General features: G+C 44.3%; 1 protein-coding gene across 5 annotated transcripts in view; it reads right to left on the bottom strand.

The window, feature by feature from the left end:
• Positions 1-26,446, bottom strand: part of LOC147434807 (caffeoylshikimate esterase-like) — a 34,674-nt gene extending 8,228 nt beyond the window's left edge. Inside the window, exons 1-2 of one of the 5 annotated variants that reach the window (XR_015185387.1) lie at positions 24,922-26,433; positions 24,133-24,211 (exon numbers count right to left, since the gene is read on the bottom strand). Coding sequence is in view for 3 of the 5 variants with exons in the window: in XM_086491223.1 (XP_086347349.1) it covers positions 24,133-24,173; positions 25,823-26,208 (427 nt within the window). In the remaining 2 variants the exon portion in view is untranslated. Of the gene's footprint in view, positions 1-24,132; positions 24,212-24,921 lie in introns of all 5 variants that reach the window. The other 4 variants (XM_086491223.1, XR_015185388.1, XM_086491221.1 and 1 more) reach the window with 4 other exon arrangements.
• Positions 26,447-27,381: the final 935 nt, after the last annotated feature.

The raw sequence follows: 27,381 nt of genomic DNA, 5'->3' as shown, positions 1-27,381 counted from the left end.
GCGGTAGTAGCATTGGTGCAGTGCTAATGCAAGATGGCAGGGTAGTAGCCTATGAGAGCAGAATTTTGCAAGGGCCAGAGATGACCATGCAGGTCTATGAGAAAGAGTTACTGGCTGTGATTCATGCGCTCTTAAGTTGGAAACACTACCTGCTAGGTGCAGATTTCGTTGTCCAAACGGACCATCAGAACTTGCGATACTTCTTGACACAAACAAAGTTATCTGAGAAGCATATGCGATGGGCAAATATCTTGTCCATGTTCCATTTTCAGATTGTGCATGTGGAAGGCAAGAAGAACGTTGTGGCTGATGCCTTGTCAAGGAAGCCACAAATTTCAGCTGTGTCGATTCCTTATCATCATGAACTTGATGATATGAGAGAACAGTATGCAAATGATGAAGATTTTGCAAGGGTCTTCGAGCAACTAATGGATGGACAACGTCATGAACACTATCTTCTTAAAGACGGGTTCATGATGATGCATGGCAGATTGTGTGTCACAAAGCCATTGCGACGCAATGTTATGGAAGAGAGTCGTGTCCCACCGTATGCAGGGCATCGTGGTATCGATGCTAAAGTTAAAGCAGTTGAGACATTCTTCTACTGGCCTACATTGAGAAGAGATGTGGATGCCTTTGTGCGAGAATGCCTAATATGCCAAAAGGTCAAGTTTGACAGGCAAAAGGCACCAGGGCTATTGCAACCACTACCTATTCCAGATAAACCATGGGAAAGTATTGCTATGGATTTTATGTTTGATTTTCCGAGAACGCAGACAGGAAACGATGGTATTTGGACCATTATTTGCAGATTCAGCAAACAGGCTCATTTTATTCCTGTCAGGAAGAAGATAAAGCCAGATCAGATGGCACGCTTGTTTATGAGCAATATTTTCAAGTATCATGGCATGCCACAGTCGATTGTTAGCGACCGTGATCCACGCATGACAAGTTTGTTTTGGAGAGGCTTGTTTGAGAATATGGGCACCACGCTCAAATTCTCTTCGTCATTTCATCCTCAAACAGATGGGCAGTCAGAAGAGGCAAATTCTACTGTCCTAGATCTGCTGAAGTGTTATGTGTCAGAGCATAAAGGAAAGTGGGAGCAGTATTTGCCATTGGTGGAGTATGCATACAATAATACAGTGCATTCATCAACTGGCAAGGCACCCTTTGAGATAGTTGAAGGTGGCAAGAAAGTTCCTCCCATACTGCATACAAAGGACAAGATATTTGAAGCAGATAAGTATGTTCAGGACATGGATGAAATGTACAAGAAGGTCAAAGTGGCCTTAGAAAGGACTCAGGCAAAGCAAAAGAAAGCAGCTGATCGTCACCGTCGTGAAGTGGTATATTCACTTGGTGATTGGGTGCTTTTACGCTTTGAAAAGGCAAGGTTAAAGAAGATGAAGGGCAAGGAAAGACTGTTTCCAAAGCTCAGCATGCGTTACTATGGGCCTTTTCAAGTATGCGACATAATCAGTGATGTTGCATATAGGCTGAAATTGCCTGACAGTTGGAAGATTCACAATGTATTTCATGTGAGTCTTCTCAGACCCTATGTGGGTGATGTGCCAGAAGATATGCCAGCTGAAGATTAGCCGGAAGTCGAGGAACTTGACGAGATCTTGGTCCCTGAACAGATTTTGGCACACAAAGAAAGGAAAGTGAAAGGCAAGGTTGCTAGGCGTTACTTGGTAAAGTTCAGAAACTATCCACCAATGGATGCTAAGTGGATGGAAGAAGGTGAACTTGCAGAGTCACCAACTGTGTTATCACTTTACCTTGAAGCCTTCGGTTTGCAACCTACCTTGACCCCTTGAGTTTCAAAGCTACATGGATTGTCAGTGTGACGATGTACAAGGTATTTAAAGTGAGCTCAAATGAAATACCTGTTACATGAATGTTAGAGCTGTACAGATTGTCAGTTTGGCAATTGCTCTTATGGAATGTCCAAAAGTTTGGTTAGTGCTATAGAAGTGAGTATTTCTTGTCAGTTTGTCAAGGATACAGTGATTGCTTCTATTGAAGAGTACATGTGTAACTGCATTCTTAAACTGTCGGTTTGGGTATGCTCGAAAGTGTTACGGGATCCAACGTGTACTATAAGACAGTGGCAAAATGTGCAGCTACCATTTTGTCATTGGAAAGTTAGTGACTCAAAGCAATGGCACAATGCGCAGCTACCACTATGTCATTGGGACAGGGTTCACACGCAGGTAATACATGAGTCAACAAGGTGTTGAATACACCAGGGTTGACAATGAGCATGTATGTGTCGTATATGTGTCGACAGGTGTTGAATACATCAGTGTTGACAGTAAGCATGTACGACATAGATGCAAACGAGGATGTTTGAGATTTCAAGAGGGAGGTATGTCACCAGCGTGTGACTACTATCTATCCTTTTTGTTGATTTCTTTCTTATTATCTATTTACTTTCACTTTTTGGAAACACCCCTCGGGAAATCTAACTGCCCTGCATTGCATAGCTAGTGTGGAACTGTCCAGAGGGAGTCCAGGCCTGAGGGCAAGAGAGCACTAAGGTTGGACAAGGACTATGGTTAGCCAAGTGGGGTCATTGACTAGCCAAAGTGGAATCCTTTGCTACAGAGGCTACATTTCAGTTCTGGATGTGGCCGCAGTGTACAAAGAGGGTCGGATGACCTAGAAAGATACAATGGCAGCATCTCCTAAAATTTAGGGAACTGCTATTTTGGGACCTGAAAATGTGTTGACGTCATTACCTCCGGAATGACAAGGGGAACATTTTCTTATTCTGCCGTGAAGTCAACTGGGCAACCGGTTGGGAGATTTTTAGGCGGCAACCCCGAAACGGGAAAATGCTTATAAATGTGCCAAGTGGCACCTTCTGGTGCACTTGCCTCATGCAACAAGAAGTGGCGCTGAATTTTAAGCTGGGAGAGGCTCATTTGCAGCTTTTGTCATAGGTTAAGAGCTATGGAGTGCTTGCTTTCCCTCTTATGCACAGTGCGGTGCCAGGAGTGATGCCCTGCACGCTACGCACTGCCCTCTCTCTCCCCTTTGGCAGTATGTTATGCCCCTCTAGTGGGCTCTTCATTTGACCAATGTACAGTTGTGTGGGTTCATGCGCGATTGCCGAGGCAAGAGCCTCTTGCACAGGTACTGGATTAGCTAGCGGCTAATCCCCCCGCAGGTACAGGTGAATTCGGAGAGGTTTCACGCCAGAAATCTCGTCCGATTCAAAGGGCAAGTAGCCCTACAGGTGCGGGAGCTCGAGGACTTGCTACGGATGCGACCGGCACGCAAAACGGAGCCCGAAACAGTAAATTACAGCCTGCTGTGTATTTTTGCAGGTTTAGGGTTTTGGCCCTAAACGGACCCTAATACCCCCAGGAGGTTCGGGGATGCAAGGGGACCGCTGTACAGGTGATCTGGCGCATTTTCAGGGCTGAAAACAGAGAATTCAGCGTGCTGCAGATTCTCGCCAGGTTTTGCGAAGTGCCCGTATGCGTCGGGAAAGTCAGTCAATGCGTGGGAATACTGACTGTGAAGTGTCCTAGTACAGTTATGCTGCCGAAATGGGACTGGAACAGTGGAAATTCAGCCGAGTTTGTGCGGGGCAGCTTGTAGGGATTCACAACGTTTATTCCCTCTTTTGAAGAATAAAGAAATACCGAAAGGGGCGCCTAAGTTAGGGGCCAATCTGGTGTCGGTCTACTCATACAGGTGCAATCTAGCAGCCTGTATCCCTCTCCCCTTTGTTGTGTCTTGAAAGTACAGGTAAAATAGACGACTAATAATGGGTGAAAGCTAAATCAAGGTTTAAAGTAAAGTCTACCGCCCTTTTTGGATTGAACAGGCCGGTTTCACTTACACGAGGGAGAGATGCCATATGGAGCTTAAGACTCGAGAGTGAGCCTTAAGGGAGGGATGGAGCTTGAGCCTTGAGGCTTGAACTTCAATGAAGGCTTAGAGTCTTGAGGCCCGAGGGAGAGGGGGAGAGATTTTGAGGGAGAGGAAGAGGGTGAGGTCGAGAATTTGAGAGTGATGGAGCTCGCGGCGTTAAGCCTTGAAGCTTGAAGCTTTGAGGGAGAGGGAGAGGGAGAGGGAGAGGGAGAGAGAGCCTTGAGGGAGAGGGTGAGGTTGAGAGCTTGAGAGAGAGGGCTTGAGCATTCCAGATGCTCCCATTCCGCATTCCGCTTACCGTTTTGGACCACGTTCCGGGTGCCGTTCCAGTTATGCCTAGAAAGGAAACGGCGTTCCGTTCCCGTCTCCCTTCCGAGGAAGTGCCTGGCTTGCATCTTGTCAAGCTGGTACTTGGCCAAAAAATTTGCATATTGTGGATCTTTGGAGTACCAAAGCATCTGTTGGGCACAAGCGTCAACCTGCTGTAGCCGCTGTATCTTCATTCTTTCGTACTAGGTAGGAGGAGATGGCCCATACTACTTTGAATCTTCAGAAGATGGACGATGCCATTGGAATCTTCATGTTCTCGCCCAGGCCGGAATGTGGATTTGTCGACTAAATCCATGCGTGCTGTGAGTAAAGGGATCGGATCCTTTGTAGAAGAAGAATCGATTGAGCTCTGATACCACTATAACACACTTGGTTGTAGGGAATAAAGGCACTTTGGCCTATTTACAGTGTCCGACTGTGTGAACGAGGACTTTAATTAAAAAGTCAAAAGTCATCTCGTGTGTATAATACCAAGGATGCCCGAAAGACTCAAGAATTGTGGGCTTCTAAAAATCTTAACGAGCTCTCTCTCTCTCAACAAGCGCTGCCCCTTCTACTGCTCTTCACCTGCGCTACCTCCTCTCTCTCAGCGCTGCTCCTCATTCTCCTCTTGCGCTAACAGCCTACAGCCATCGCCCTTTCTTTCTCCTCTTCCTCACGCGAGAAGACCACAGCAGGACCTCACAATTGGTATCAGAGCTTGGCTTCATCAGAGAAAAGCGGGAATTGTGCACTTCTACGCGTGCGTAGTGATCACAGAAGTGTGCATGCAAAAAGAGGGACGTTTCGAAAGCTACAAAGCTGAAAACAAGAAATTCAGCGCGCAAATCGAGCGGACAGCAATGAATTAAAAGTCTACGACAATGGAAAATCAGTAACTTCAAGATTCTACACAAGTTGTCACTCAATTCGAGTGGTTTCGGTGCCAATTAGAACTCAGAAATTGGGGCTTTTGCTAAGATTTCTGAAATTCAGAAATTCTAGAATTAATTTGTAAGGTGCAGCAGAATGATTGTTTGCGCTTTGCTCAAGATGAGTGCTCCGAACTGTGCTCAAGGTTCCTTTTGTTCTTATGGAAGGGAGAGCCTTCCATTCTTAATGAGAGAATGCTATGATCACAAACAAAGTGAATGGACACTATGCGTGCAAGTGTATGAGACTGAGAGATAGAGAGAGAGAAGAGAGATACGACACCAGAGACGTTGTAAAACCCTCCACCGAAGGCCCCACTCTCGTCGGCGAGAGTGATCTACTTATGATTGCACAATCTGGTACAAACTGTATGTATGTGACTGATGTAAGTCAAGGCTATGTCGACGATGATGGCGAGACCGACACTAGGGCTGAAATCTGCAATCTTTCTACTGTTGTCCAAAAACGCTATGAGCTGAAATCTACGGCTAGGCGTAAAACGCTGATTTTGGGGCTGTTTTCTGATGGTCTTTGTCGCTGAAAATCTGCAGGTTTAGAGCTGAAAACTGAGGTTCATTAAGGCTGAAAACTGATGGTCTTTCTGGGCTGAATCTGCTACTCTTCTAGGGCTGAATTGGCAGGCCTTTCATTGCTGAAAACGCTGCCTTGTATCTGCTGAAAATCTGTCAAACGCTAGGTCTGCTGAACTTGGCAAAAACGCTAGGTCAAGGGATCTCAAAAACGCTAGGTCAAGGCTATGCAACAAACGCTATCTGCTGGCGGTTCTTGCGATGATGCTGAGTGAAAACGCTAGGTCTGAGCTTGCTTCCATCGCGGTGATCTGCTGATGAGAAAACGCTAGGGCTGATTCTTCTTGCTTGGAGGAAATCCACCAAGGGGTCTTGTTGAGAACTTGTTTGCTGAGCTTGGCTCCTGTTGTCTCTTCTGCCATTTAGTGCTAGTCTAGGTTTGCTTATATACAAACTTACTCAATTTGCCCTACCTACTTTCCAACAAAAGTCGCTTAAAAATAACAAGTGAAAAATGTCAAAAATAGGTAAAATAGGCTAAATGCACTGGAAAATTCCCCTAACTGATTCTGATGGATCTGATGGGAATGCTTATGATAATGCAAAGGATGTGCATCTACACTAAGTGCCTGGGCATGCACGGTCTACGAACAGACTCACAAAAGTGCCAGAACACTTCTAAATCTAGACTGACTAGACTGACTGAACCCTTGTCGTGCTGTAGCTTGTCCACAGACACATAGGGTTGGATGTGTCACGTGACATAATTCAGCAAATTAAGCGAGTTTGATCCCATTCGCATTTGGGGCTTTTGCTGAATTTTGGTAATTCACGCAAAATTGGCCCTGGCAATGCATTAACAGGCAATTTCTGATGCAATTTGTGGCACATTGAACTCAGAAATTTGGGGGTTTTGCATTTTGAAGCGAAATAATTGCAATTTCTTGTTGTCGAATGAGAAATTGATGCTGAATTTTCAGGACTATTTTTGAAATTGATGTATTGACATTGTGGAATTGCTAAATTGATGACATTTTGGGTCTTTTGGCATACGTATGATCAGCTGAGGTGCTGAATTTGTGTCATTACAGGTTAATTTCATCTTTTACTGCTTGTATTTGAGTGCTTTATTGGTCTCGCGTGGTAACACATGGTCTCCAGCAGTGATAGTAGCAATCTTTTGCACATCAAAAAGTTGGGAAGGCGCCCATAACTTTGCTATATGGAAGAAGCAGTGTTACAATGTTCTCTTACAGAAGAGGCAGGCGAGACCGATTAAGGAAAAGGGAGATAAACCAACATTGATGATAAAGAATGGGAAGAGATGGATGAGCTTGCCCACTCCACAATTATGCTTTCCGTGTCGGATTCTCTTTTGTTCAATAACGAGAAAGAAGAGAATGCATGGAATATGTGGAAGAGGCTCGATGAGTTGTATGCTCAACAAAGTGCTGCTAGCAAAGTATATTGGTTGAAAAGACTAATGGACCTTTGTATGAAGGAAGGCACTTTAATGTTGGTGCATTTGAATGAGTTCAATTCAATTTTCAGCCAGCCGACAAATTTGAATTTCAACATCGATGATGAATTCAAAGCTACGTTTTTGCTATGCACATTGCCTGAAAGTTGGGACACTTTTGGGCAACTTTGAGCAACTCGAATGCCACACTTGCATATGCCAATGTGGAGAGTTCCCTTCTTACGGAAGAGATGAACAAGAAGAATATTGTTGCGAATAGTTCTTCCCGTGCTTTGAATGCAAGAGGTAGGTTCCAACAAAGGGGAAAACCTGAAAATAGAAAGGCACGCAGTAAATCTCGTTCTAAAAAGGATGTAGAGTGCCATCATTGTGGCAAGGGACACTATAAGCGGGAATGCTATGAATTCAAGAAAGAGAAGAACAAGAACATTGATGACAGCAACAAGGATAAAGATAAAGGCAAAAGTATTGTGAAGATAGAGAAACTCAATGTAGTCAGCTATGATAGTGACGCAAGTGAGATTCTCTATGCTTCTTCTTTTGATGCGCACTTCTTGGTTGCTAATTCCGATGTTGACATGCATACTTGGATACTTGATTCCGGTGCTTCGTTTCATGTAACACAAAACTTGGCACTGTCTACCTTGGTGACAACTATGCATGTAACATTGATGGAATTGGCAGTGTGCAATTGTCCTTTACATGGTTCGATGTACGACACGTACCGCAGATGAGGAAGAGTTTAATCAACACAGGTTAACTAGATGATATCACACAAGTTTTGGTGATCGCAAATGGAAGATATGTAAGGGGTCGAGGATTGTAGCAAAAGGGTCTAAATCTGACACCTTATATCCTTTGTATGTATCTAGTTCATGTAATCATGTGGTGACCATAACCGAGCAGCCAAGTGTTTCCTTGTAGCATGGCCGGTTAGGACACATAAGTATGAAAGGAATGCAAACTCTATCTCGTTTTGGTTATGTGCCGTGTTTGAGGTTTTCAGATTTTTCTCATTGTGTTTATGGGAAACACCGCACAACAAGTCTATGTCTTTGAAGTCATCACCTTTAGATTTGGTACATTCTGATGTATGTGAAATGCCAAAGCTATCTTTAGGTGGTAGAAAGTATTTTGTCACTTTTATTGATGATGCATCACGTAAAGTGTGGGTGTATGCAATCCGTTTGAAAAGTGATGTTTTTGCATTGTTCAAAAAGTTTCTTGCATATGCTGAAAATCAAACTGGCAAGACACTTAAATGCTTATGCTCTGACAAAGGTGGCGAGTACACATCAAACGCTTTTAATGCATTTTGTGACTCGAAGGGAAGTAAGAGAGAGTTGACTGCTCCTCATAATCCTTCCCAAAACGGTGTTGCAAAGCGCTTGAATCGCACTATTCAGGAGAAAGTCCGAAGTATGCTGTCACATGTTGCATTACCCCATGGTTTTCGGGTAGAAGCTGTGCAAATAGCTGTTCACCTTATTAATCGCTCACCAAATAGGGTTTTGGATGGAAAAGTGCCCGAGGAAATGTAACAAATTGCTGACGTGTCAAAGCCTAAAGAATGGAGCCAACCTATAGATGCCGGCCGAGGGGCCTAAACCCTAAGAAGAACAAGTAACAGAAGAAGTCCTACCAACATGGGGACCCCATTCGATGGGGCCCCATGTCACAAAGTGATGATGTGGCGGACAGCAGAAACCCTAATTTCTGCCAAAAACCCTAAAATTCCTGCAAACCCTAATTTCTGCCAGAAACCCTAATTTCCGGAGATCGCGGAGGTTGAAATTTATTTTTATTTTATTTTATTTTTAAATTTGGAAAATGATGAGCGACGCAAATTTCGCTTTTTCTCTACTTAAATGAGAAAGAGAGAGAGAATGCTTTTGCTTTCATGTTTTGACTCTCTGTGAGAGAGAGAGAGCAATTGCTTTTGATTTGAAGCTTTTGGGGCTCTGCTTTTGGGCATCCCTTGTAACCTTTAAATTAGTGGTGAGGGCCTCACTTCTCAGAGCATCTGGACGCAGAGTCTGAGAGTGAAACCCTAACCGCTCTCTTGTACTTTGATGATTGATTAATATAAAAAGAAATACCGAAAGGGGCGCCAGTCTTTGGGGCCAATATCTCTAGGCACGGAACTCCGCCGGGCCATTGCAAATCTATTGTGATCTGTGAATTGTTTTGAAGTGGTTATTTGGTGCTGTCGCGGTTGATTCTTGACTTGGAGTGTCCAAGTCTGTTACAGTGGTATCAGAGCACGGCCGATTTCTCTTCTACGGGAAATCCGATCCCCGAATTTTTTTTCCGCGGCACCTATGGCTTCAGGCAATGATCAATCGACTCCCTCTGCTTCTGGAGATGCGGGCTGGGATCACAACGAAGATTCAGGCAGAGAGTATGGCCCGCCTTGGCCTACTTAGGCGGAGCGGCGAGAGATAGAGCGTCGCCAGTTGATCGGCGATGCAACAAAGATGATGCTCAATTTTGCCAAGGACCCGAAGATGGCAAAATATATCAACCAGACCTCTTTGGAAGAGGTACAGATGGAGTGGCAAAGAACCACAACACCACTCCCAAAACCCGCTCTCAAGAAACCTTCTGCCTCCAAGAAAATATACGGAGCACGAACTGGAGAACGTGGTTGATGCACGGATTGCTCAGCTTTTCGACGTGCAAAAGAAAGACAAAAAGCACGGCAAAAAGCAGAAGAAAGGCACTGACTTCCCGGGATATTTGGGTCGTCGGTTGACATTTGACAAGGCAAAGAAACAGAAGAAGCGTGTTCGATTTGAAGGAGTACCCAGTTCTTCTTCTTCTTCTTCTTCTTCTTCTGACAGTTCTTCTAGCTCCTCGGATTAGAGCGAAGAAGACAGAAAAAGCAAAAAGCGAAGCAAGACACAAAGCTTCGGAAAGGGCAAGAAAAAGGCAAAGAAGGCTACATCTCGCCCAGAGACTGACAGTTCTATTGAGGACTCGTCTACAGACACTCAGATTCCGATGACGGAAAGTTTTATGCGAACAAGAAGAATTTTTTACAAGGCCAACCAGTATGACTTTCTCGAAGATAAAAGCAAGAAAGTCCGAGAGTTTAAGGAAGGTGGCCACTCGATCAAGTTTGATACTTTTCACGATACTCAGATGCTTCGAAGGCTGTCTTTTATACAGCAGTTTGACATCGCTTTCGCGGGAGGACGCTATTCAGAGCACTCCAAGATTCGGAGAGCTGCCTCTTACTTTAAGGGGAATGCTCGTACTTGGTGGTCCACGCTTCTATTAAGCAAGACTGTGCCAGTTACATGGCTGAAATTCAAGAGGCGTTTTATTTCTTCTTGGTTGACTCAAGAGTTTGAGCGAGATATACGACCTGCTTGGAACCATCTCCGGATGACCAAGAGCGATACAGTGAATTCTTATTGTGAAAGATTCTGGAGCTCTTTTCTACCCGCCTCTTCATTCAAGAAGATCTCATTCAGAGAACAGATTGAGCGGTTTACCTTGGGTCTACCTACAGAGATCCGAAATCACTGCTTGGAACAGAAGTTAGCTTCTGTTCAGGAGTTGATGAGTCATGCGAAGCGGGGCTTTGCCATTCACTCTGGCAGTCTGACCTACCCCACAAATGAGGCCATGACACAACGAGCCGAACATACTCTGGGAATGAAAGTAGAATGAAAAAGAGCAACCCAGAGAAAAAAAAAGGATGCACGACCCAAGCTTACTCCTAAGGAGAGAGCTCGCTTCATCAGAGAGGGGAAGTGCTTTGGATGCGGGGAACATGGACATATTTCCGCAAAGTGCCCTGATAAGGCACAGAAAGAACAGAATGATAAAGACGACCACAGGTCTGAGAGTTCAAGAGCAGCTGAGGAATGTGGCAGAAAAGGCAGATAGAAAAGCAGAGCTGGTACCACATGGCGTGGGACCTGCACCGAATCTAATGAATGAAAGTACAAACTTTGCCGCTTTCGGGGCAAAGTGAAGGATCAGGAAGCTCTTTTGAAGGAGCCAACGCCAACTTCTTTTCACTTAGAATTTGCGGCTCGATTTGAAACTACGCTCGACAGACTGACGCCACAGGCGGAGGTAGTTCGACTGGCACCCGGATGGGATGTTGCCATTACACCGAGCATTGGCAAACTTTGTTTGCAATGACAGGGGTGGTCAGGGCACGCGAGTGACGTTCTACTCGGGATCCCTTGGTACCACAAGAACTACGCCGTGGTTGACTACCGGGCCGAGAAAGCGACTTTGATAAATGAAGGGCTTAGAGATTGTACTTGATGAACTTCAGTTTTCTTACTAATTCTTTTGGGAGAATTGAACGATGGATAAAAGTTGAATATGTTTTGACCTGAAGAAAAGAACGCCAAGATTTTTTTCTCCACGCTCATGCCGATTGCTTTTGAGAGGGCCTGAAGATCATACCATTGATCTGATATCTGGAAGCACGCCACCGAATCGGCCACCTTATCGTGTGAGCCGAGTACAGAATGAAAAGATTATGAACTCAGTGAAAGACCTCTTGCAAAAAGGTCTTGTTCAGCCTAGTACTTCACCGTATTGCTCTCCAGTGTTGTTGGTTTTGAAGAAAGACGGATCTTGGAGAATGTGCATCGATTATAGCACTCTCAACGAAATCACCATCAAGAACAGATTTCCGATTCCTAGGATCGATGATATACTCGACAGGTTACGGGGATCCTCGTGCTTTAGCAGGATTGACTTGAAGAGTGGATATCATCAGATCAGGATAGCGCCAGGAGATGTCTACAAGACAACTTTTCGGACGACTTTTGGGTTATTTGAGTTTTTGGTGATGCCTTTTGGCTTAACCAATGCTCCTGCGACATTTAACCGGATGATGGATAGGATTTTTCGAGAGTACAGGCTATTTGTTGGCACTTTCTTTGACGCATCATTGTTTTCTCGACGAATGAGGCAGAACACAGAGATCATTTGCTTCAAGTCTTTCAGGCATTACAAGATCACACATTAGTGATTAATGCTAAGAAAAGTGAATTGTTCCTACCAGAGATACACTTTTTGGGACACATTGTGTCAACAGCAGGAGTCCAAATGAACCCGGCCAAGATAGAGACTATCCGTGATTGGCCCGATTTGAGGAATGTCCATGAAGCTAGAAGCTTCTTGGGACTGTGTTCGTACTACAGGCGGTTCATACGAAAGTTTGCAGAGGTTGCTTCCCCTTTGCATACCTTGACACAAAAAGGAGTACCTTTTTCGTGGGGACCCACAGAGGTGACTGCCTTTCGGATATTGAAAGAGAAATTGACTACGGGACCTATTTTGACTTTGCCGGACTTGCAGAAGTCATTTGAAGTATATTGTGATGCTTGTGGTCGTAGTCTGGGTGCGGTCTTGATGCAAGAAGGCCATGTCATAGCTTACGAGTCGTTTGTTCTCTAGGCCGGAGATGACAGCACAGATTTATGAGAAAGAGCTTTTGGCGGTTATCCATGCTCTTACTCAGTGGCGGCATTACCTACTCAAAGCGGATTTTACTGTCTTTACAGACCATCAGAGTTTGCGCTACTTCTTGTCACAGAAGCAGCTTTCGGAAAAGCAGATGCGGTGGGCAAACATCTTGTCACAGTTCCACTTCAAGATTGTCCATGTGCAGGGACAAAAGAATGTGGTGGCAGATGCTTTGTCTCGGAACCCGTTGGTTCTGGCTATTTCCGCGATACATCATAGGAGCTTCGAGGATATGGTCGATCAGTGTGCCACAGATACAGATTTTGCAGATATTTTCACACGGATACGGGATGGGGAGACAGTAGCTGGATACTCCCTTCGGAAAGGCTACTTGATGAAAAAGACTATGTTGTGCGTTACACAGCCGTTGAGGGAAAAGGTTATGACTGATTGCCACTGTCCACCTTTTACAGGTCACCGCGGCATTGCTACCACCATGAAAGGGGTAGAGAGAGATTTCTTTTGACGGAGACTGAAGAAGGATATGGAAAAGTTTGTGCGCAGTTGCTTGGTATGCCAGAAGGTCAAGTTTGACAGGCATAAGGCACAGGGATTGTTACAGCCTTTACCCATACCCACCCGCCCCTGGGAAAATATTGAAATGGAGTTCATTTTTTTGATCTCCCGAGAATACAGAATGATCACGATGATTTTTCGATTACATGGCACGCCTGAGACGATTGTCTCCGACAAAGACCCCAGATTTATGAGTTTGTTTTGGAAGGCAATCTGGGAGAACATTGGCACGCGGTTGCAGTTCTCGTCATCGTTCCACTTGCAGACTGACGGGCAATCTGAGATTGCCAATTCAGTGATTTTAGATTTATTGAAGTCTTGTATCTCGCATCAGAAGACTCAATGGGAAAAGAACTTACCTTTGGTGGAATTTGCCTACAATAACACGATACACTCTTCGACGGAGAAGACGCTATGTGAGATTGTTGAAACTGCTGCGAAGGTTCCATCCTTCCTGAGCACGAAAGATTAGAAATTTGAAGCGGATGAATATTCGCGAGATTTGGATACGGCTTTTGCCAAGGTTCGCGAGACTTTGCAGGAGTCTCAAGAACGACAAAAAAAGGCAACGGATCGCCATCGTCGCGACTGGAAACTGAAGGAGGATGATTGGGTGCTCTTACTTTTGAGAAGGCACGCCTAAGAAAGAAAAAGGGAAAGGAGAGGCTTTTCCCAAAGCTTAGTATGTGATACTACGGACCTTTCCAGATTACTGACAAGATAAATGATGTCTCCTTCCGATTGAAACTGCCAGATACTTGGAGGATTCACAATGCATTGCATATGAGTCTCTTGAAACCTGTTAAGGGTGATGTGCCTGATGATGGGGAGCCTGATGAGCAACCCAAAGTGGAAGAAAACGAGGAGATCCTTGTTCCTAAACAGATTTTGGCACATAATGATACGAAGAAAGGTAAAGTCCGAAGGCGGTTCTTGGTTAAGTTCAAGAACTTTCCTGCATTTGATGCGAAGTGGATGGAGGAGGAGGACCTAGCAGATACTCCTCGAATTGTGAAACTTTACCTCGATGTTTTGGTTTAGCATAGTCTACTCCAAACGGAACCCAGAAACTCAGCTTGGCCGAAGATCTGGTGCAGTGGGATGCACAAGAGGGGAGTTACTCCGCTCCTTTGTCAACAGATGCCTCGATTTTGATACTAAAGTCACTGATGTCTCTTTGAGCTTCAGGGATACTGAGAGCTGACAGTATTCTGCTGGATGACTTTATGAAATGGAATTCCTGATTATGATACTAATTTGTTCTTGACTTCTTGTGAGTGCAAGAACTGATAGACGAAATGACTGCAGTATTTTGGTCTGATTGATCTCGAATAGACATGGTTGCAATAGGGGTTAGTCAATCGGACATCGATGAGGTCCCGATTGGACCTAGATGTGATTGCTAGCTACATTGCCGATAAATCATGGTCTAAGATCCGAATGAATGTTGAATGTCATGTGATGTCCTGTGATGTCTGGTGATGTCCTGTGATGTCGTGTTATGTGACTGTCGATTTTGTACATGTGCTAGATGTGTGTTCCTAGTACGTAGGTACTAACAGTCTGTGTCTGCTAAGACGGTTTATGGCTTTTGTCGGTTTTGCAGGCGTAATCGCGGTCGATTACAATGCTTTCAAGAGGGGGGTATGTCACAAAGTGATGACGTGGCGGACAACAGAAACCCTAATTTCTGCCAGAAACCCTAATTTCCGGAAATCGCGGAGGCTGATTTTTTTTATTATTATTATTTTTAAATGGAAAATGATGAGCGACGCAAATTTCGGTTTTTCTCTACTTAAATGAGAAAGAGAGAGAGAATGCTTTTGCTTTCATGTTTTGACTCTCTGTGAGAGAGAGAGAGCAATTGCTTTTGATTTGAAGCTTTTGGGGCTCTGCTTTTGGGCATCCCTTGTAACCTTTAAATTAGTGGTGAGGGCCTCACTTCTCAGAGCATCTGGACGCAGAGTCTGAGAGTGAAACCCTAACCGCTCTCTTGTACTTTGATGATTGATTAATATAAAAAGAAATACCGAAAGGGGCACCAGTCTTTGGGGCCAATATCTCTAGGCACGGAACTCTGCCGGGCCAGTGCAAATCTATTGTGATCTATGAATTGTTTTGCAGTGGTTATTTGGTGCTGTCGCGGTTGATTCTTCACTTGGAGTGTCCAAGTCTGTTACACCCCAAGTGACATAAAGGATTAAAATAAAGCAGGACCCGCACACACGCAAAAACTGATGACGTGACAGATTTTCGGAAATTACGTTGGTATGATGACGTGGCAAGCTGTACAGATTTCCGCATTTTGCGTTGACTAATGACGTGGCAACTGTACGGATTTCCGTGATTTATGCTAGCTGCTTTTTGGCATTGCTTTTGCACCATATGCTTTTGAGTTTAAAGGCTTTTCATGAAAAACTGCTTTTCAGGTCAAGGGCCTTTAAATATGAGGTTAGGGCTCATTCTCTAGCATGCTTCCCAGAGAAGGTGCAAAGTCTGGAGTACCGGCTTGTACTGTGTTGATGCAATATAAAGAAATACCGAAAGAGGCGCCAAGGTTTGGGGCCAATACTCTCAGGGGTGGAATTCCGCCACTCCGTGTCGCGTGTCGTCTCTCTCTTTCAATTCAGTTGTTATTGAAGTGCTAAAAGTCTGTTCAGTCTATTCTTTTATATTGGCACATGGTGCCCGTCTTGTGACAGGAAAAGTGGTCCGGCAAGCCACCTTCATATTTGCACTTGAGAGCGTTTAGTTGCGAAGCTTATGTGCACGTGCGGCGAGAAGATCGCAACAAACTTGAACCAAAGTCATGTAAATGTATTTTCCTAGGATATGGTGAGGATGGTGAAATGGGATATAGGTTGTGGGATCCCGAAAAAAGACAGGTTATTCACAGCAATGATGTAATCTTCCGTGAGGATCGCATGCACAAACAACCTACTCTTGTCGAGGAATTAAGAAGGGTTGTTTTCAAGGAAGATATACCGATTGGACAGCCGAGAATGCCCGTTGAACAGCAGCTTGTTAGAGCTGAAAATGATGACCCAAATGGGGGAAATGAAGTTGCCATTGATGCACCACATGTTGAGGAACATAATGGGCAAGTAGAGCAATCTTTACAAGTGGAAAGAATGGCTGGACAGCCAGCTGTTCATGATGATTTGCAGGCTGAACAACCTCTAGATGTTGATCATTGGGTGAGACAGTCTGCCCGGGTCACTCGACCACCTGACAGGTTTGTTCCAAGCACGGATTATGTAATGTTAACTGGTTGTGGTGAGCCTTCTTGCTATAAAGAAGCTATGCAACGCGAAGATAGCAAGAAATGGCATGGAGCCATGGTATTTGAGATGGATTCCTTGGACAAAAATTGCACATGGAAGTTGGTACCATTGCCACCCGGGAAAAAGGTGTTGCCATGTAATGGGTATGCAAGATGAAAGTCACTTCTAATGCCTCTCCTAAGTACAAAGCACGTTTAATTGCTAAATGGTACACGCAGAAGAAAGGAATTGACTTTGATGAAATTTTCTCCCCGGTTGTGAAATTGACTACTTTGCGACTCCTCCTTGCTTCGGTTACTAGTGAAGACATGGAACTCATGCAAATGGATGTAAAAGCAACGTTCTTACATGGTGATTTGCATGTAACCATTTATATGCAGCAGCCCGAGGGCTTTGTAGTTGCCGGAAAAGAGGAGATGGTATGTGAGCTTAACAAAAGCTTGTATGGATTGAAACAGGCATCACGTGAGTGGTATCATAAGTTTGATGCATTTATGAGGTCTCAAGATTTCAAAAGATGTCATGCAGATCACTGCTTATACACTAAAAAGGCTAAAGATGGGAGTCTTTTATTGTTGGCATTGTATGTCGATGATATGCTTCTTGCTGGTCGAAATGTCAATGAGCTGAATATATTGAAGCAAAGCTTACATAAACGCTTTGAAATGAAGGATCTTGGTGATGCAAATCACATTCTTGGTATGCGTATCATGAGAGATAGAAGTAAAGGACTTCTTTATCTATCTCAACAGGAATATGTATCCAGGATCTTGAAACGTTTCAATATGGCGGGTGGGAAAGCAATTAGCACACCATTGCCTCCACATGTGAAACTTAGCGCAGATGACAGCCCTAAATCTGATGATAAGCGGTCTGAAATGGCCAAGATTACTTACGCATCAGCCGTTGGCAGTTTAATCTATGCTATGGTTGCCACACATCCAAACATTGCTTTTGCGGTGGGAGTGGTAAGTAGATACATGAATAATCCCGGCAAGAAACATTGGGAAGCAGTGAAATGTACTTTGAGATACCTGAAGGGCACAAAGGATTTGTGCATATGTTTTGGGGCGCACAAGATATATGTGGTTGGTTTTACACATGCAGATTTTGCTGGCAATCCAGATTGCAAGAAATCTACTTCTGGATATGTGTTTACTTTCACAGAAGGCGCGGTTACTTGGATTTCTAGACTACAAAAGTGTGTTTCTTTGTCCACCACTGAGGCTGAATATGTGGCTGCCACGGAAGCATGTAAGGAAGCTTTATGGCTCAAACGCTTGGTGGGAGAACTTGGTATTGATGAAAAGGTTCCCGTGCTACATTGTGATAGCCAAAGTGCTATTATGCTTGCAGGGAATCCGGTCTTTCATGCCAAGACAAAGCACATAGAAGTGTAAGTATCATTTTATCTGGATGTGCTTGATGACAAAGCCATTGAGTTGGTCAAAGTACATACGGATGACAATCCTGCAGATCTTTTGACGAAGAGTTTGCCAGTAGAGAGATTTGCATATTGCCGCCAGATGATGGGCATTGGATGACTAGATATATGGAATCAGCTTTTGTACATAGATAGCTGATTCTTTCTTCCATCTTAGAGGCACATTGCCTTTAGGTGGGAGGTTGTAGGAAATAAAGGCACTTTGGCCTATTCCCAGTGTCCGACCGTGAGAACGAGAACTTAAATTAAAAAGTCAAAAGTCATCTCATGTGTATAATACTAAGGCTGCCCCAAAGACTCAAGAATTGTGGGCTTCTAAAAATCTTAACGAGCTCTCTCTCTCTCTCAGCAAGCACTGCCCCTTCTGCTGCTCTTCACCTGCGCTACCTCCTGTCTCTCAGCGCTCCTTCTCATTCTCCTCCTCTTGCACTAACAGCCATCGCCCTTTCTTTCTCCTCTTCCTCACGCGAGAAGATCATAGCAAGACCTCACATTGGTCATTCCAAGTCGAGAATCTACCACAACACACGCGAGAAAACTGAAAGAACTCAACAAAGCTGAGAGAGAGACGACAGGGCATGTCACAAGACGGGCAACACATGCCAATATAAAAGAACGGAGTGAACAGACTTTTAGCACTTAAATAACAACTGAACTGAAATAGAGAGAGAGCACACGCAACACGGAGTGGCGGAATTCCACCCCAGAGAGTATTGGCCCCAAACCCTGGCGCCCCTTTTGGTATTTCTTTATATTGCATCAACACAGTACAAGCCAGTACTCCAGACTCTGCACCTTCTCCAGAGAATGAGCCCTAACCTCATATTTAAAGGCCCTTGGCCTAAAAAGCAATTACAGTGAAAAGCCTTCAAACTTAAAAGCATCTGGTCCAAAAGCAAAGCCAAAAAGCTGCCAACGTAAATCACAGAAATCCGTACAACCTACCACGTCATCATGTCAGCGCAAATTTCGGAAATCTGCCTGCTGCCCCTAGGGTTAGGGTTAGGGTTAGGGTTAGGGTTAGGGTTAGGGTTTTTGTAGTTTTAGGGTTAGGGTTTCCAAAATTAGGGTTTGCCGGTTTCCAAAATTAGGGTTTTAGCAGTTTGTTACATGGCACGACGAAGTTCCGTGCCCAGATGATTGGACCCAAAGACTGGCGCCCCTTTCGGTATTTCTTTATTATTAATGCTTCACAAAGTACTATGTCCAAGGACCCTCATCTCAGCAGTGCTCCCAAGCTTATTAGCCCCATACCGAGGCCCTAGCACTTTATTCATAGGCCCTGGGCCTTCCAAAAGCAGTGTACATGAAAAGCTTCAAATCTAAAAGCATATGGGTCCCAAAAGCTAGCCAGCGCAAATAACGGAATTTCCGTACAAGGTGTTACGTCAACAATGTGAATCACATCCAGAGTCACTCGGAGCTTGGCTTGGATGGTAGTGCAGTTGCTCTTCTACACTCCTAATCATTTGCATTGCTACCTTCAGAGTTGCTTACACTCATCCTCGGTAACCTTACAACAGACTTATCCTCCGACCTGGGCAGTAGGACACTCCTGCTCATTCACATTGAGCGCCACATCGAGTTGCGATTTGGTGGCGTTGTTGGCACGGATTTTGTTTTGGTTGACATCAGAGGATTGGAGGCAAGAGATACAGGCAAGACGGGGCAGACAGATTCGTCTGGCCTTTCCTCTTCTCAAAGGATCTTCATAGCGCAGACTGCTCAGTCTCGCTTCCCTACTTATACATGATGATTACCGTGCAGACAGCTTGGTCTGAGCACACCTCTTCTCAGAGGCCCTACACAGTGCAGACTGTTGAGTCTGGCTTTCCCCTCATCTTGGAATACCCTATCCACCGACAGGACACCATCCGGTGGTGGTCCGTGCGGTCTATCGTGACTGCTGCAGCTTATGGTAGCTTCTACAATGCAAACTGTTTAGTCTGGCTTTCCTTGTTTCGGAGCACATTTACGGTGCAGATTGCTACATCTGGCCTTCCTGAAGTTTTTCACAGCTTAACCACCTGCCCATACTGGGTTACAGGTTCATGCATTGACAGGTTCCGGTCGTTCTCATGACGGTTCCTGGGCTTCTCCATTTTCTCTAGACGGTTTGACTACAGACACCACAAATCCTATTGGGCACAACACTTCCAGATCTCTTTGCACTTCTTTTACAACAAGGAGTTGTTTTTGCACTCAGTTCGGGACGTTCACGCAGTACATTCACACTGCAGTAGCGGGGTACAGTAGTTTGCTACATTGCTCGTAACTGCACTTTACCACGAAGATTTCTTGGCGGTCAAGACACCCCTGACTGCTGCTACACTCGCGGAGTTTGCCAGAGTATTGTCCTTCAGTGGACATTGTAGTAGACATCTTCATCATTTGCCTCACAACTTCGGCTTCACGCGGTTTGTTCAACATCCAGTGCTGAGAGGGGGTGTTAGACTTATACCACTCTGCTGCTTCACATAGGTCTAGGGCAATACTTGTACGGCTAGTATGTCTTTGGGCTGCCACCCATAGTCTAGGTTGTACCTTGTCCAACCGCCCGAGTTTGGGGCCAGCCGCCCACCTTTGTGCAGGCGCCCACATATATTTCCATATATCATTTTTTGTTGGGTTGTGGGTTTCTTGCACAATGCTGATACAATGACTAAATCATGAGATGATGCTAATGGATACTGATGTTACTGATGTTGGGTATTGGGTACTGAGGCGCTAAAGGGGTACTGAGGTTCTATGTCGAAGACTATGATGTCGACGACGGCTACTGTTGGTCTATGTCGAAGACGATGATGTCGACAACGGGTACTGCTCGTCTATGTTGAAGACGATGAAGTCGATGACGGGTATTGCTTGTCTATGTCGAAGACGATGTCAACGACGACGATGGTGACTGCGACAACGATGACGATGGTGTCATCGTCAAGTCTCGGACTGCGATGATGATGACGATGTCGTCGACGACGAGAAGGGCTGAGAATGCAAAACGCTAGAGATGCTGCTGGCTGAAAACTGAAATCTGATCTGCTGTGGGAAACTGGGACTATGTCGGCAACGACAGCGACGACGACTAGCAAAACGCTAGGTGCTGAAATCTGAAACGCTGGCTGTTCTGACGATACCGTGAGGATCTGCTAGCGGAAGGGTGTGATCTGCGAGGCTAAGGGGCTGATCTGCAAACGCTGAGGCTGAAAACCAAAACGCTGGCTGATCTGTAAGGCTGAGAACTGGCGCTGATGTAAGGGCTGAAAATGCGATATTGTGTCGTGGCGACGATGAAGACGATGGGACTATGATGATGACGACGATGGGTCATCGTCAAGTCCGGGACTGCGATGACGATGATGATGTTAACAACGAAGACGACATCAAGGCTGAAAAACGCTAAGGCTGAAAACTGAAATCTGTCACGATGGATGGCTTTCCGGCGAGGATCTGCGGTCGAGAATGGAATCGGGGATACGACAAGGCTAAAAGGATGGTAATGTTGCAAAAACGCCGATGGCTGAAATCTGCTCCAAAAACGCTAGTGCTGCTTGGGTACTGCTGAGAGGGAGACCACCTGCCGGGTGCAACACTTGGTGCATGTAACAAACTGCTGACGTGGCAAAACCCTAAAGAATGGAGCCAACTTACATATGCCGGCCGAGGGGCCTAAACCCTAAGAAGAACAAGTAGTAGAAGAAGAAGAAGTCTTATTAACTTATAAGGACCCCGTCCGATAGGGCCCCAAGTGACATAAAGGATTAAAATAAAGCAGGATCCGGACGCACACCAAAACTGATGACGTGGCAGATTTTCGAAAATTGCGCTGACATGATGACGTGGCACGCTGTACGGATTTCTGCGTTTTGCGTTGGCTAATGACATGGCAGGCTATATGGATTTCCGTAAATTGCGCTAACAGCTTTTGGCATTGCTTTTTGAACCAGAAGCTTTTGAGTTTTGAAGGCTTTTCACTGTAACTGCTTTTCAGGCCAAGGGCCTTTAAATATGAGACTACGGCTCATTCTCTGGCATGCTTCTTGGAGAAGGTGCAGAGTCTAGAGTACCGGCTTGTACTGTGTTGATGCAAAATAAAGAAATACCGAAAGGGGCGCCAAGGTTTAGGGCCAATACTCTCTGGGGTGGAATTTCGTCACTCCGTGTCGCGTGTCGTCTCTCTTTCAATTCAATTGTTATTGAAGTGTACAAGATCTGGGTTTACGTGTATCCGATGTCGATCTTCCTTCAAAGACATGGCAATGAAGATGGGATCTGGTAAGTCCATGGTCAGGACTCAAAGATTCTTCAAGGAAAAAAAAAAATTTGAGAGAGGTTCCTAGGGTTCTTGATCCTTCTGGGGTTCTTCTTTAGGTTCTTGGTTCTTCTTGGGTTCTTGATGGTTCTTCCCTTGAGTTCGCGAAGCCGAAGCACGCACAGAGCTCTGATACCAATGTCAAGTGCAACGCACAGAGAGCTCTGATACCAATGTCAGGTGTAGCAGAAGAGTAAGGATTTGCTCGGATCTAGTACTCCACACATAGACACAAGAAACACTCTACTTCACGTGACAGAACTGAACTGAACTGAAAGAAAGAGAGAGAAAAGAGACGACACAAGGATGTCGGGTCCCAACCCTCAGGGCTCCCTTGCTCTGTTGCCAGAGCAAGTACTTTCTTTATTCTTGCACAATGCTGATACAATGACTAAATGCTAAGATGCAGATGCTAATGGATACTGTTGCTACTGATGTTGGGTACTGGGTATTGAGGTGCTAGAGGGTTACTAAGGTTCTATGTCGAAGACGATGATGTTGACGACGGGTATTGATGGTCTATGTCGAAGACGATGATGTCGACGACGGGTACTGCTGGTCTATGTTGAAGATGATGAAGTCGACAACGGGTAGCGCTGGTCTATGTCGAAGACGGTGATGTCGACGACGACGATGGTGACTGCAACGAGGACGACAATGGTGTCGTCGTCAAGTCCGGGACTGCGATGACGATGACGATATATCAGCGGCGACGATGATGTCCACGACGACGAGGAAGGGCTGAGGATGCAAAACGCTAGAGATGCTGCTGGCTGAAAACTGAAATCTGATCTATGCGGGAAACTGGGACTATGTCGGCGACAACGACGGTGGTGACGACGGCCACGACGACGAGCAAAACACTAGGTGCTGAAATCTGAAACGCTGGCTGAAATTAGAAACGCTGGCTGTTTTGACTGTACGGTGAGGATCTGCTAGCGGAAGGGTGTGATCTATGAGGCTAAGGGGCTGATCTGCAAACACTGAGGCTGAAAACAAAAACGCTGGCTGATTTGTAAGGCTGAGAACTGGCGCTGATGTAAGGGCTGAAAATGCGGTACTGTGTCATGGCGATGATGATGATGACGATGGGACTATGACAACCCATCGTCGTCAAGTCCGAGACTGCGATGACGACGAGGGTGTCGACCACGACGGCATCAAGGCTGAAAAACGCCTCAAAGACCAACCCCTACGACATGCAAATATGGGGACATCTTACAAACATGCCACATGTCCATGTTTCCAGGTGGCAACTTATGCCACATTTATGAGGCTTTGAACTCTCAAAGATAGAGAAACAAAGGTCCAACCTCTAGTCAAATACATAAATGACTCAATGGGCCTCGTACAAGTACGTCTACCTTACAATCTATCGTGACCAGCTACAAAGTAACCCACTCCATAATTTGCTCCAAGGAGATTATAGAGCCCCCACCAGCCGCGAGGTGAAACTCATACCTTCTCACAAAAAGTGTGAATAGCAACCCAAGATCTACCCCTCAGTGCCCATTTGTATTGGATTTCATCACCGGATTAGCCAGGAGGTGCATCATCCACAGTGGTGATCTCCCATTGAATAGGGTCAAGTCTCACATTCAAGTATCATCTCTTGCACAATCCTCTTATTCCGAAAAAAGGGATGGGAGGCCTTGGGAGGGTTGTTGGGACCCAATTAGTGTGAAGTTAGATGCCTAAAGGGATGGACATAGTTATGCTTGTAGCTTATCCAGAGGCGGGGACCTGCTATTTTGTCCCCCTTATTCCCACCACCCTCTTGAATGAGTATGCCACCACCAACTATAGCTAGAACAATCACCCAGCCAAGCTTTGCACATAAACGAGGGGTGTATCTTGTAGCCTTATTCAAGAGCTTAACTACTTTTTCAAGGGAAAAAAAACCGATTTTCTATGAAAAGATGTTGGGCAAGCACCTTCTCCTTTCATTGCACCAACGTCACCATCGTCCACCCCACTGCAGCACAAGAACTCCACTCAAACCACAATCAGAAGCTGCATAATACAACACTTCGATAGCTTAGAATGAAAGCATATACCTAACACATTGCTATCACAAATATGAGAGAGAGAGAGAGAGAGAGAGAGAGAGAGAGAGGAAAAGGGAGCTTAAAATCGAACATTTCAAGTAGGTTAAAATTGCCAAAAATGACTATGATAAATGGGCTAAAAAGGGTGTTCAGATGAGATGCTAACCTTAACCCAAGAAAAAAAAAGCACACATGTATACATATCTGATCATACAAACACATATAAAAACATTCATTTTGAACCGAATGTATACTTAAATTCAAGTGTGTATGCCTATATACCCGTATGTATGTAAATGCATATGCACGTTTCTATAATAGACAGACAGATGGATGAGAGAAAAGGCCTATGTATCTCCATTGATAGCTTTGTCCGGATAGAAATTTCAAATATTTTAAAGCTTTTCCATCAATAAGCCTCTCTTTCCTTCTAGAGCTTTGTCCCAATACTGGCATTTGTGTGTTATTGTAGCCATTTCATGTTCTCGGTAAGCACAAGAAAAACCTACCTAAGCAGACCTTTCTTTAGATCATCATCAAAAAAATTCATTGTCATAACAATACTGGCATTCTCAGTAAGCACAAGAAAGATCTACCTAAAGATAGACCTTTCTTAAGATTATCGTACCATAAGCTTTATTGCCAACAATCAACAGAAATGGACTTAACCTGTACCAGCCAGAATGCGCCATAATAAGGCTGATTGACAGTTCATGACAAGGGGCTTTGTAAATACCCAAAGCAACAATTGATGGGTAATGGAAAGAATCAGGTCTGTGAAGACATCTACACAGTCCAATCGACTGTCTCTTCTTCCTCACGAACAGCCAAACTCACCCACATGTTCTCAGCCGTCTCCAATCTTTGTTTGCAAGAATTGACTAGGATAAAGGTACTCAAAAAGAAGTGCCGGCTGAAGCAGCACAAAACCTCAATCCCCACAAAGCAACCAAGTAATGTGCAACATCCTGCATAGAGGTCCTGCTCTCAGCTGTCTTTATTGCATTTTTCCACATGTTCTGCTAGCCATTTTTGGATGTCATTGAAAATGGCATCAACATCCGCATCATACTCTCCAGCCAATAAGGCATGCCACATGCCATCATAGAGTTTCAAGGTCTTGTCTGTACTCTTAGCAGTCTCATATAGAGCTTTACTTACTTCAGGATCTGTAACCACATCACCCCCACCATGCATGACTATGAAAGGAAGGCTAACCTCTTGGAGTTGCTGACTCAGATATAAAGTCACCCTCACCATTTCACGCGCAGTGCCAAGGCGTGGTTTTCCCACATAGCGGTTTGGGTTTTGTAATGAGAGTTCAAGCTTGGCTGGGTCTTTGAAAGAAAGGGGCCGCAGCTCCTTTGTGGGGACAACACCCCATGTGGGGGCAAGCCAGCTGAAAAATGTGAGGAGCTGGGGAAGAGGCCAAGGGGGTTTGATGTTGTCAGAGATTTTACACATGGGTGACAGCAGAATAGCACCTGCAAAATCTTGCGGGTGCGCGAGGTGGACGAGGAGGCATATACCACCTCCCAAAGACTCTCCAAAAAGAAAGAAAGGAAGGTTTTTGTACCTGGGATCTTGTTTCTGCACCATGAAGAAGGAATAAAAATCTTCTGCAACAAAGTCGAGGTTGGGAACAAAACCTTTGAGTCCCTCTGAGGAGCCGTGGCCTTCAATGTCCATAGCAAAAGTTGCGTAGCCCATTGTGGCAAAGCGGATCGCTGTATTTTGGAAAGTCCAACTGATATCATTGGTGTAGCCATGGATCATGCAGATGCATGCGGAGGGGGGAGTATGTGCACGCTCGACTGTCCTGGTGAAGAGGCGCAGGCCTCTGGGAGAGATGTAGATGGAAGACTGACCACGCACTCCAAGCCGTCTGAAGTGCTCCTGTTCATCACATGCCCACGGATTAACGGGCACCTGCTGCTGCTTTTGCTGCATCGAAGTGTCCATTGCACGCTGCCAATAAGCAGCATTTACAAGAGCGTTCTCATCGAATTGAAATCGAGCAAAGTAATGAACAAGGTAAAGATTTAAGACGGCCTACAGAAGGAAGACAGAGAGACACAGGAAGAAGAAGAAGAGAATTTTAACTTCGTACCAAACTATCCCAAGAGACCTTAAAGATCTAGCCGACAAAGAGTTGAACTTAAGACCAGGGAAATGGCATAACCAATCTACCACACTTGACCTACATAAGGAAGAGAGAGAGAGAGAGAGACACAGAGATACCTCGACATCAACTAAGTGAGAGAGTGGGGGGACAATTCCATATGCTTACATTAAAATCCAAAAAAGTTCAAATATCACATGGAGAACATCCAACAATTCAATTGAATGATAAAAGAATTGCACCAAAAATCTTCGCTTTTCTTTATGCTCTTATGTATTAGTGTTATATTAATTGACCTCGTGAAAACATAAAGTATATAAAATATTGAGAGTTTAGAAATTGATCTAATTCTTGTTTGAATATATCAATGAAACAAATTACACAATAAAATGATGCATGCTATTAAATGAAATAAATACATAATATCTTTAGGATAGAAATGAATATTGAAAATGTTTAAACATAATCCCTAATAATAATACATGCACTAAAGTAACAAGGTGACATTTACATATCAAAACAAAAAGTTGAAAAAAAAAATCTTAGTTGTGATCTTTTAAAAAGCTAATCCCTAATAATAATATATGAACTAAAGTAATAAGGAGACATTTGCATATCAAAACCAAAAGTTGAAAAAAAAATCTTAGTGGTAATAAAATTCTTTCATTTAAAGACAATATATAAATTTTTAGTTAGAAATTGTCTGTAAATGAAAAGAAAATTTACAAGAACAATGTATGTTTAAAATCAAAAAGCTGACAAGAAAGTAATTAGATCTTTAAATGAATAGACCCATTTATAAACTAAACAAAAATTTTAAAAAAATCAAGTGAGCATTAAATAAAAGGACCAAATTACAATGATGAAAAGAGACACTTACATTATAAAATATATATATAACTTTTATAAAACTTATAAACTAAACAAAGATTTTTTTTAAAAAAGTCAAGTGAGCATTAAATAAAGAGACCAAATTACAATGATGGAAAGACCCATTTACATTATATAAAGAA

The sequence above is a fragment of the Adiantum capillus-veneris genome, chromosome 19 (genome assembly GCF_014529385.1).
Source record: "Adiantum capillus-veneris isolate H3 chromosome 19, ASM1452938v2, whole genome shotgun sequence".
Classification (NCBI taxonomy): Eukaryota; Viridiplantae; Streptophyta; class Polypodiopsida; order Polypodiales; family Pteridaceae; genus Adiantum; species Adiantum capillus-veneris.
Note: the sequence above shows the minus strand (reverse complement) of the source record. Positions and strands in the feature narration are given on the sequence as shown.